Here is a 12,316-nt window from a genome sequence, read left to right on the forward strand (position 1 = left end):
ATTGAGCATGTTCACGACTGAGAGAACAATAGATATCTTGATATAAAAACATCAAGGGATATGAAAGTGACGTGGGAAAGTGGCATTGTGGTAGAAGTTCAGGATGACCTTATCAAATTGCAGAGCGATTTTAAGGCATTGAATGACCTACTCCTGTGCCTATATATTTTTGAACAAAGCAGTTTACACTGCCTGCCAATGCCATCAATCTTTATGCCACTGGTAAAAGTAAATGTATGGCTCTCTATTGGATGATCTAATCATTAATAATATTAAAAGAAGATAAACAGTATTCCTCCTGACTGTCTCTACTTCCTAATCAAGTCAATAATTTGCTTTTGAGCCCATAAGCTTTAATTTTAGCTAACACTCCCTCAAGTGAAACCTCACTGAGTTCATCTGACAGTTCACATGAACCAAGTCAAAATTCCCCTTTCTGATTCTCCAGTTACTTCCTCAAAAGAATTCAATTACCAGAATTTTGGAAGATAAGTTTTCACTTATTTATAATCCTTACTGTTAATGAAGTACCTTTAAAACATGGTCGCTATTATAAGTAGGTAATGCAGTATTCAAAATGTGAGCTTTCACTAGCAGCAAAGTGTTAATGACTAGATTACATTTTCTTATAATTTTTGGCTGAGTGATAAGTATTGGCTGAACAATGGGAAAGGCCCCCTGCTCTCTATTGTAATAGCATTATGCAATCCTTTATGTCTACCTGAGGTGACCATAAGGGTGTCAGCTTAACATCTAAAAGCAGAATTCCTCAAATCAGGAATACTTGGGCAGATCATACCTAAAGAATTTGTAGGTTCTCACCGAATTTCTCTAAACTCCTTTGGAACCATTATTTTTCTGAAGCTGTTTTCTTGTGAAAACTTATTTATTGAGTTCCAGTCCTTGATATATCATTTCTTTGTGTACAATGTTAAGTATATTATTTTCCTCTTGTATTGCAAAGATTTATAGAAAATAATTATCTAGGTAATTGTTAGCTATTATCCATATTACCTCAGACCATCTGAAGACTTTGTGTTGATATCTCTGAAGTTTCATTTTGAATTCTTTCCTGAAGCTGTTACTAGGATTCTTTACTTCTGTCTTTTTTGTCTTTGTTTCTCTGCCAATCCCCAATCGACACTAAACTTTGCACTTACTTATATTCTATTAGTTGTATTTTACATTCAACCTTTGCTGTCGACTAAAGCTGTTTTCATTCAAGGAGACTGCTGGATGGTCCTGTATTAAGCTGAACAAGTTTTGAACACCTCTCATTATTTATCTGTAATTTTAACTAATAACAGCTTTAACCAATTTGCCATTGTCACTTTCTGCTTCATACTGTTAAAGTTAACATTAATGCAATCTTTTCAAATCCAACATTGAATTTACGCTTATTATGCTTACTGTCACCTAAAATGACCTCTTACAGGGGATAATTAACTTTGGCTCAGTGCTCATTAATAAATATAGAATAGCCTGCTCTCTTGCTGACTTTAGAAGATGTTGCTCTCGAGAACCAGAGTCAATGCACTGAAGAAATTCACCAAATTTCTGACTGTGGAACAGTGTGCCTTAATCTATACAGAAATTAAAACTTCCTCTCAAATTAACTTTGCTTTAGTTACAAACCACTCTACTAAATTAGTCGATTTGCAGTTTCACTGCTGCTATCAGGAGGTCTATTGACAACTCCCGCTACACATCTAAATTATGGCTTATTGTTTAATTCCAACAATCCAAATCTCTGGTGATTGCCTTCCCTAACGTAAAGACCTATTTCTTCCATGTAATAATATCTTGAATCAAATGGAATAAATGCCTTTCACTTCTTTTTTTGACCTTTTTAAATACATTATAGCCTTATGGAATATTTAACATAAGCAAGACCAATATGTCGCCAGTCTCTGTAATGATCATATGATTAGAAGAACTTGGAAGAGTAGGCCATTCAGCCCCTCCAACTTGCAGCAACATTCACTCAGGTATTGGTTGATCAAGTCGTCGCCTAATTTCCACTGCCTTGCCATTATCCCTGAATCCCAGGTTAATCAAAATTCTGTCAAAATCAGATTTGAGTATATTTAGAGAGCCAGCCTCTACTGCTCACTGTGAATGTGAATTCTAAAAAAAAGACCAATCATCCGAGATAAGAAATTTCTAATTACCTCTATCTTAAATGGGATATCCTTTATTTTGAAACTGTGCCCGTTGTTCTAGAATTCGCCAAGAGCAGGTACATGGTCTCAGCAACTGCCCTGCCACATCACATGCATGGCATTCCCTCAGAGCAGTATTTCAGTTTCAATTTCACCATATTAATTTCTGATTCAAACTGGGCAAAGTATAAGCCTTTATGTCTGAATGCGTGAGTGAGATAGTAAGTGTGTGAGTGAGAATGTGAGTGAGTGCATGAGAGACAGAGAGAGGGAGAGTTTAACCTACTTTGAGGCCAGGTACCCAATACAGATCCAAACAGGACCCACTCTCTCAAATTGCTGCTGAAGTCTAGTGGTCACTTACTTTGTTGTTCATTCATGGAACAGAACAAGTAGGGAACAAGAACAGGCCATTCAGCCCCCTTGAGTCTGCTCCACCATTCTAATCATGGCTCACCATCTATTTCAATGGCATTTCCCACACCATCCTCATATTGCTTGTTATTATTAACATCTAGAAATTTATCAAGCTTTGTCTGAATATACTTAATGACTGAGCTTCTACAGCCTTGTGAGATTGAGAATTCCAGAGATTCAACATCTCTGCGTGAAAAAAATTCTTCCTCATCTGTCTTAAGGGGCCTATGCCTTATAATCAACAGCCAGGGGAAATGATCCTTTCTGTGTTTCAGAATTTTGCAAATTTCTATGAGGTTGCCTCTTATTCTTCAAAACTCCAGAGAAGTCTCTGCAGGGAGGTGATGGCCTTGTGATATTATTGCTAGACTGTTAAATCTAGAAACCCAGATAATATTCTGGGGACCTGGGTTCAAATCCCACATGGTAGAATTTGAATTCAATAAATATCTGGAATTAAGAGTCTAATAATTACCACAAATCCATTGTGGGAAAACCATCTAGTTCACTAATGTCCTTGAGGGAAGGAAACTGCCATCCCTACTTGGTCTGGCCTACATGTGACTCTGGGCCAACAGCAATGTGGTTGAATCTTAACTGCCCTCTGGGCAATTAGGGATGGGTTGTGATGCCCTCATCCTGTGAATTAATAAAAAGAAACAAAAAATCTCTCTTCATGGGACAGTCCCACAATACCAGGAATCTGTCTGGTGAACATAAGATCATAAGAAGTAGGAGCAAGGGGAGTAGGCCATCCGGCCCCTTGAGCCTGCCCCACCATTCAGTAAGATCATGGATGATCTTTTTGAGGACTTAGCTCCACTTAGCCACCTGCTCACCACAACTCTTAATTCCTTTACTGTTGAACAATCTATCTTTGCCTTAAAGACATTCAATGAAGTAGCCTCAACTGCTTCACTGGGCAGGTAATTCCACAGATGAACTTTCCTCTTTGACACTGCTTCCCAAACTGTTTCCTAATGTGACTCCATTTTTGAGTCTTTTAAACTGTCACAACCTCTCAGCCAGAACTGAGACAGCAGGGGCTTGTTTGAGTCGGAGTGCAGCTGTTATAGCTCAGTCAGAGCTCCACGACTGTCAAGGCTTCCTCAGAGATCATGAAACCCAAAATTTCAGCCTGGGAATTCCCAGCTGAGGTTCATAACCCCTACTTCGAAGCCCAGCTTCAAAGGATTGGGGAATCGAGCTATAACTGCACGCAATCCTTCAGGAATGGGTTTAACCAGTGTTCTGTATAGTTGCTGTATGACATTTTTGCTGCTGTACTCAAATCCTCCTGTGATCAAGGTTAACGTGGGTGTTACCTTCCAAACTCTTTGCTGCACCTGTGTGCCAGCATCCAATGACTAATTAACAAGAGTACCTTCTCATCTTTTGGACAGCAACACTTTTTAAAATTGATTCATCATTTGAGAAATATTCAGTCTTTCTGCGCTTTCTAGGCTCAGACTTACCCACATCATATTTCCTTTGCCATGCTCCAGCCCACTTACACAGCCTATCAAAATTCCCTGAAAGCCTCTCCCACATCACCGCCTCCCCCCAACCTCCCATCTCCAACGAGTCACATTCTCATCGCATTCAGTGTTAGCAGCAAATTTGGAAATACGACAAATGACCCAGCCCCCACCGCCCCCCAGCCACATCTTTGCTTCAGATTTGTGAGCAGTTGGAACAAGCAGGCTCACCGGTCACACACTGCCAACTCTTATTTATTCCTACTTTTCTCTGTTACTTAACGATACTCAGTTGATGCCAGTCAATTCGGCAGGCAAGGCCAGCATTCATTACACAAGATCTCCAAAGTCGAGATTGAAGGATGTTGTTTGGCGAACGCGAGCAGGGATCTGGCATTGATCTCTGTCGAGAACAGCCTCAGTTGGCTGAATGGCCTCATTGCGGGCTGTGGCCGGAACAATGGCAGGAGCTGACACAATTTCACTTTGATTTCAAACACTGGAAGCTTGGAAAGTAAAATCAACGGCCTGACGGAGGGGGAAGAGTCCGGGACTGAGCTTTCCACTTGGGGAGTTGTGAAGCCGAGCTGCTGCCACATAAAAGGAGCGCTCTCGATACCTCCCCGGCACAAAGAGACTGCCCCTGGCCGGGCCAGTCAGCACCCAGCCCAGCCCCGTACTCACCCCATACCGCCCGTCCGCGTTGCCCAGTTCCCGGAGCCGCTCTAATTCACGTCGCGTTCCCAGCTCTGGGTCCTGCAGTCACAAAGAGATCAGAGAGCCCAAATCTCGGAATGGAGCTGCAGCTAGCCAACAGCCAACCCACCCCCATCCCCCCGCCCCGACTTCAAACTCCAGCTGCTGGCACATCCCAGTAACCAGAGCACTGCATTCTCCCAGTCACCCGGCCAGCTTCAGAAAGCTCTCACTTTACACATTCACTACCATCCAGACACTCACTCTTCAATACACAACTACACCCTCTACACATTACAGATTCATCTCCCACTTTCCACACACACCCTGTCACTTTACACACTACACTTTACACATATCCCTCAATACGCGCTCACCCCTCACTTGACACTACCCTCTTCAAATTCAGTCCTCACTTGACACACACTCTCTCTGCTCACTCACTCCCCTCATTATACACTCAACCCCTCTACACACACCCCTCACTGAATACTCACACCCCTCACTACAAAATTATTCCCTTCCCTCCACACATTCACCCCTCACTTTACACACTTACCCCTCACTACATACTCACCACACACTTTACACTGTCTCTCCCTCAATATATCCTCACCCTCTCACTTTACACACTCACCCCTCACTACATACTCACCACACACTTTACACTGTCCCTCCCACAATATATCCTCACCCTCTCACTTTACACACTCACCCCTCACTACATACTCACCACACACTTTACACTGTCTCTCCCTCAATATATCCTCACCCTCTCACTTTACACACTCACCCCTCACTCCCTTAACTACACACATCCCCTCACCTTCCTCATTACACAATCACTCCCCTCACTAGACTCTCATCCCTTTCACCCCTCCTCTCTATATCCTCAACCCTCTGACGAGATCCTCATCACGTATCTCCCCATCTCATGCACGTCACTACACCCTCATCCCGTAAACGTGCTAACACTTTTTAAGCAATTTGAAGCAGACTTAGACACAAGTCACATAATCTGTTATTAAGGCCAGGGTTTTGTTAAAGATTTCGGTTTATAGGAAGGTCTAAAAGGAGCAAAGTGAGTTGAAGAGGTTTAGGAAGACATTTGCACAACTTACTTCTCAGGAAGATGAAGGTACAGCATGTCAACTGAAAAAGGGAGTTAGAGGAGTGCAGAGATCTTGGAGGATTATGGAGTTGGAAATGTTGAAAAAATAAACAACAAAAGCATCACATCACCTGTGGCAAATGCACTGCATGTGCTTCATTTGTGGTAAGTGGGCAGTTACCAATAATTTTGTAGTCACACGCTAATATTTGGTCCACATGAACTACCTCATTCCCCAGCACCAGATCCAGCAATTCCTCTTTCCTGGTTGGATCTAGAGCATGGGTTCAATGACGGTGTGTGAAAGTCAAAGGGGAGTACTCAGTCCGTAATGAAGTTAAGGGGGACTACAGTGAGTCAGGGGCTATACTACCATCAGTCAATTCTAATTCCAGTTAGGAGAGTTGTTTGAGGTCAGTCCGATGGATGAAGAGCAACCAGTCCACGGTTGGTGAGTCAGGGTGATGTGGAGGCATCAGTCTGGAGGTTCAGTCAATTAAGCCCTTCGATGAGTCAAAGGGAGGGATTGAGTATGATAGAACGGTTAGGGATGGTGCAGCAAGATTAGAGGTGTATTCCCAGCGACTGAGCAGAAGGGCAGAGGGCAGGAAGGATCAGTATTTTGCAAGGGTGAGGTAGGTGTGAACCTTTGGGTGAACTTGCTGATATATGCAATAGTGAGAGTTGCAATCCTTAAGCCTTGGTAAATATTTCAAGCCCAGTATGACTCCTCTTTGGAGCAAAATCTACTCTACATTTGCCTCCAGAAACAGAGACTGCTTATCCTTGAGAAGCAACATTCAACAAATGATAGCCTCTGTGATGGCCTAGTAGTATTATTGTTTGGTTATTAACCCAGAGACCCAGGTAATATTCTGGGAACTTGAGTTCTAATGCAACCATGGTAGTTGGTGGAAATTAAATGCAATAAATATAGAATTATAGAATTTTACAGTACAGAAGTAGGCCATTCAACCCACCAAGTCAGTACTGGCTCCTGAAAGAGCTACTTAGCTAGTCCCATTCTCCAGCTTATCACTGTAGCCCTTCAGATTCATTACTTTCAAATAAATAGCCAGTTATCTTTTGAAACCTCCTATGGAATCCGTTCTGCCACTGTCCAAGACAACACATTCCAAATCCTAACAAATCTCAGAGTAATGGAGTTACTCCTTATCACATTCCTAGTTCTTTTGCTGGCAGTCTTGAAATTGTGCCCCTAAGTTATTGACATACCAACTAGTATAAACTGAATATCCATTTTTATTCTGTCAAACCTGTTCATAACTTTGAACACCTTAATGAGGTCACCTCTTAATCTCTGCTCCAAAGAGAATAAACCCAATTTCTCTCATCTTTCCTTGTATTCAAAACCCCTCATTCCTGATATTATTCAAGTAAGTCTCCATTGCACTCATTCCAGGGCTTTAACATCCTTCCTTAAATAAGGTGCCTAGAACTGAATGCAATACTCAAAATGTGGTCTGAACAATGATTTTTAGAGATATAGCATCACATAGAGTCAAAGAGTCGTAGAGTAATACAGCTTAGAAACAGGCCCTTCAGCCCAAACTGGTCCATGCTGACCATGGTGTCCACTCAGCTAGTCTCAAGTGCCCGCATTTGGTCCAAATCCCTCTAAACCTTTCTCATCCAGGTAGCTATCCATATGTTTTTTAAAATGTTGTTATTGTACCTGCCTTAACCACTGTTTCTCTGGCAGCCAGTTGCATATACGTGCCACCCTGTGCGTGAAGAAGTTGCCCCTCAGGTTCTTCTTAAATCCATCACTCTCACCTTAAACCTATGGCCTCTAGTTTACAATTCCCCATCCATGGGAAAAAGACTATATGCATTCATCCCATCTATGATCCTCATGATTTTATACACCTCAATAAAGTCACCCCTCATTCTCCTATGTTCCAAGGAATAAAGTATTATCCTTGCCAACCTCTCCCTATAACTCAGGCCTACTAGCCCTGGCAACTTTTTCATAAATCTTCTTTTCAGTTTAGCTATGAATTTCCTATCTGGTGACCAAAACTGTACACAATACCCCAAGTGCAGCCTCGCTAATGAATTATACAGCTGTGACATAACATCCCAACTCCTATACTCAGTGCCTCGACCAATGAAAGCCAGCATGCTAAAGGGCTTCTTCACTGCTCTGTTCACCTGTGACGCCGCTTTCAACAAACTATGTTGAAGAATGAACTATCACTTCCTTGCTTTTATGCTGTGTGCCTCTATTTATAAACCCAATGATCCTATGAACAATATCTGGAATTAAAAGTCTAATGATGAGCAAGAAACTAGATGTGGTTGTCAGAAAAAATGGGTTGGGTCACTTATATCCTTCAGGGAAGGAAATCTGTCATTCTCACCTGGTATAGCCTACATGTGACTTTGGACCTACAGCAATGTGATTGACTTTTAACTGGCCTATGAAATGACTTCACAAGCCACTCAGTTGTAATATTTATCATGAGAACTCAAAAGAAATGAAGCTGAACAGAGATTTTTTTCTGAGTGTGGCATTAAAGAGCCCTGGCAAAACTGGACTCAATGGGAATCAGGGAAAAACTGTACTGCTTGGGTATTACCTCGCCCAAAGCAAGATAGTTATGGTGTAGGATGTCAGTCATCTCAACCATAGGACATCTCTGCAGGAGTTTCTTAGAGTGGTATCCTAGACCAACAACATTCACCTGCTTCATCAATGATCTTCCCTTTATCATAAGATCAGGAGTTGAAGATTGCACAATTTACAGAACCATACACAACTACTCCAATGCTGAAAAAGTCATTTCCAAATTCAGCAAGACCAAGAATTTTTCCAGGTTTTAGCTGACCATTTGTGCAAGCCAATAACCATCTCTAGCAAAACAGAATCTAACCACCGTCCTTTGAAATTTACCATTGCTGAATCCCTCATTATCTGCATCCTGGGCATTACCATTGACCAGAAACGGAACGACCCTAGCCATGTGAATACTAGGGATATAAAAGCCGATTACAGATTAGGATTCCTAATTCTATTCTCGTCTCCTCACACCCCAAAGCCTGACCACCATATGCAAGGTACAAGTCACGAGTGTGATAGAATACTCTGCACTTGCCTGAATGAGTGCAGCTCCAACAACGCTGAAGAAGCTTCTCTCTATCCAGGATGAAGCAACACAACAGATTGGCACCACATCCACAAACATTCACTTTCTTTACCACTGATGTTCAGTAGCAGCAGTGTGTGTACCATTTTCAAGATGCAGAAATTCACTGAAGCTCCTTAAACAGCAGTAATGGCCGTTTTTGTCTATTTTTCTGTATTTTTGATTATAAATTGAAATGGAAAAAGGACTGTTTTGAAAGCTAAGGGTTGTGGAAAGGAATGTCACTAGTTTTTAAAAGCAAGATATCTGGTATTCTTTGTGACTGGTGTTTACACCACTGTTTTTACATGTAGCGGGAGAGGCCAAGCCAACTGGAGCCAGGGGCCATGTAAAAAGGGAGATTTATCTAGCAACATGTAGATGATTGGTCTGTGGAATGGATACCTGGGAGAGAGAAAATAAGTTCTCTTTTCTCTGCAACAAAGAAATAACCTCACACGTGAAGAAAGACAATATAACTTCCTCTCCTTAGTTGCTGTAAACTGTAGCCATTTTAACCAGTATGTCAGACACTTCTATCAGCAACTGGCCAATAGGCTGCAGAAAATCATGTAGTTGTTGCCAGCTGAAGTTAATTTTTACTCAACCCTTGGCTTCAGCACATCTCTACCTAGACTTCCCTCAGGACTTGAATAAACAGCACTTACAAAAAGTCTTAGATAATTTGCTTTTAGAAGTAATCCAGTAATCCTAAAATAATCTTTGGCTTTTAAACCAGTTCTTTTCTGTCCACAACCAGGCTACAGAAAAATAAAAAGGCGTAGTCTTTACAACCTATACACATGCAGAATCATAAAATGCTAACTGTGGCGTTAGAACTAAGAAGACATATCAATTATTATAACAGTATGAGTTTTGATTGCTGAGCAAGAGACTTCTGAAAGAGTCATAAGGGAACTAATTCACCTCTAGAGAGATTAAGAAATTTGCTGAACTGTTTGTGTTCAAAATCATTATCATAATAATTAGTGGCAGATATAATGCAGACCTTAGAAGATGGATAGAAATTGTCAGAAGAAATTTTGTGAAGATGAAGGAAATAGTTTCTAAGATGCTAAATTCTATCCACTTTCTTATCCACCTCAGAAACCTGGACACTATATAAAGATCTGTGGAAGAAAATATAGGCCTTTGAAATGTAAATGCTACGAAGAATACTTAAAATTGCATCCACGCATTAGAAGACAAACAAAGAGGCATTTGAAACTGTAAGAGCAAAAGACTGCTAAAACTTACAACCATAAAAGAAAATGTCATTCTTTTTGTCACTTGATCAGAGCTGACAAATTACAGTGATCTCTTTGGAAGGCAATGTGGAGGACAGAAAGAGACAGATTGACCCAGGTGTCAGTGGATAACAAAAGGTACGGTGCTACTTTCACTGATGATGCAAAGATAAATCGAAAAGTAATTTGTTGAGAGGACATAAGGAGGCTGCAAAAATATATGGACACTTTAAGTGATTGGACAAAGATCTGAAAAATGGTGTATTATGTGGGAAATGTGAAATTGTCAATTTTGACAGGATAAATTAAAAGAAATATCTAAAATTGTGAATAATTACAGAGGTCTAGGAGATAGAGGGATCAGGGGTCCTCATGCACGCATCGCAAGTAGTTAATTTGCAAGTATAACAAGCACATATTCCTTTCATAACGTACAAAAACAAAGAAATGATGATAAACCTGTCACTCTTCAGCTGGAGTATTGTTTCTAGTTCAAGGCCCCACACTTTAGGGAGGATTTGGGAATCACACCAGGGATGACGACATTCAGTAGAGAGGATAGATTGGAGAAATTGGGGCTGTTCTTGGAGCAGAGGTGGCTGAGAAAGCATCTGATGAAGATCTTCAAAATCAGGAGATGTCTGTACGAAGAAGGCAGGGAGAAACAGTACCCACTGGTAGATGGATAATGATCGAAAAAACACAGATTGAAGGTAATTTGCAAAAGAAGCAAAGGCAACATTCCAGAAAATGTTTTTACACAGTGAATAATTTGAATGTAGAAGACACTGGAGAAGAATGTAGAGGGAGGCAGGTTCAGTCATAGATTTGCAAAGGAAAGTGAATTATTATCTGAAGAGAAGGAGTATGAAAGACTTTAGGAAAAAAGACAGGTGAATGGAACTAGATGATTTACTCTTGCAGAAGGTTAGTGCAGACATGATGGGCCAAATAGTCTTATTCTGCGATGTAACTAATCTGTTATTACATTGTGTGTGTGTATATATAGACATTGATGGGGTGGGAGGAGGAGATAGGGTGTGGAATTTGGCATTAACCTTTCATTGACTGAATAAAATCTGATGATACATACTGTATAATGTTTTGCCATAGCATCTCTTGCTTCTCATTTCAATGCTCTAAATTTCAAAATATCAGCAGTTCATCAGTGACCCAAACCTGGTCAGGCAGGCGCTTACATTACTCCTATTGACAGCACTTTAGTAATTTGTGGCTTGCCTGTCAAAGAGTCTGAAAGGTGGGGAAGCTGGACTTCATAAAATCCAGCAGGTGACATTCCCTACTGACCTGCCTACTTGCCCCCACCCTGTCTAACACTGCACAGGGGCAGAGAGAGATTTCAAGCAGTCCATCTGCTCTGCGATCTATTGAGGGCTTTGTGCCTCATTTTGCAACCCCTGGTATTTCTACTCCATTGCATAAAACCTAATAGATCACCTGGATAGTCTAGTGTTGGGTAATAGGTGTGGAAATCCTTAATGAGCATTCTAGGACTATCAGAGATAACACCCAAAATAACCCCTGAGACACCTGAACCTGAATTTACCCTGAGCTCCATGACACAGTTCCAACTGTGGCCACTGTTCTTGGCCAGCGCTGTTGCGACCACAGAATTACTGGTAAACAGTGTGGTTGGGCAGCTCACAACTGCAGGATGTTCTCCTTGGATATTGGCAGATATCTCTCCTGAAGGCAATGAATGCCATATCTTTTGTTAAAATGCAATGGAAGAGCCATTATCCTTAACATTTTAACCAGGAAATCAAAGCGTGCACATTATACCAAGCCAACTGAGTCAGATTCTCAGCCATCAACTCCTCATTGTGTCCACTCCATATCACATTCACTCACTGTTTCACTAACTTCCTGTCCTGTAATCTCCCCTTAACTCCAATCCCAGACAAATTATCTCTTACCTCATGACTGGGGGATCTGATTGGAGAAATCATTTTTTGAGGAACACAGTTAGAGCAGGGTAGTTTTGGAACCAGGACATAATTTCAAGATAAGGAGCAAAGTAGGCAATTCACTGCTT

The 12,316-nt window shown here is 41.2% G+C and overlaps 1 protein-coding gene across 1 annotated transcript in view; it reads right to left on the reverse strand.

Moving 5' to 3' along the window:
* Positions 1–4,850, reverse strand: part of masp1 (MBL associated serine protease 1) — a 132,378-nt gene extending 127,528 nt beyond the window's left edge. The window contains exon 1 of the mRNA XM_059651172.1: positions 4,742–4,850. Within this exon, the coding sequence (XP_059507155.1) occupies positions 4,742–4,746 (5 nt within the window). The 5' untranslated portion in view covers positions 4,747–4,850. The remainder of the gene's footprint in view (positions 1–4,741) is intronic.
* Positions 4,851–12,316: the final 7,466 nt, after the last annotated feature.

This window comes from Stegostoma tigrinum, chromosome 14 (genome assembly GCF_030684315.1).
Source record: "Stegostoma tigrinum isolate sSteTig4 chromosome 14, sSteTig4.hap1, whole genome shotgun sequence".
Lineage (NCBI taxonomy): Eukaryota > Metazoa > Chordata > Chondrichthyes > Orectolobiformes > Stegostomatidae > Stegostoma > Stegostoma tigrinum.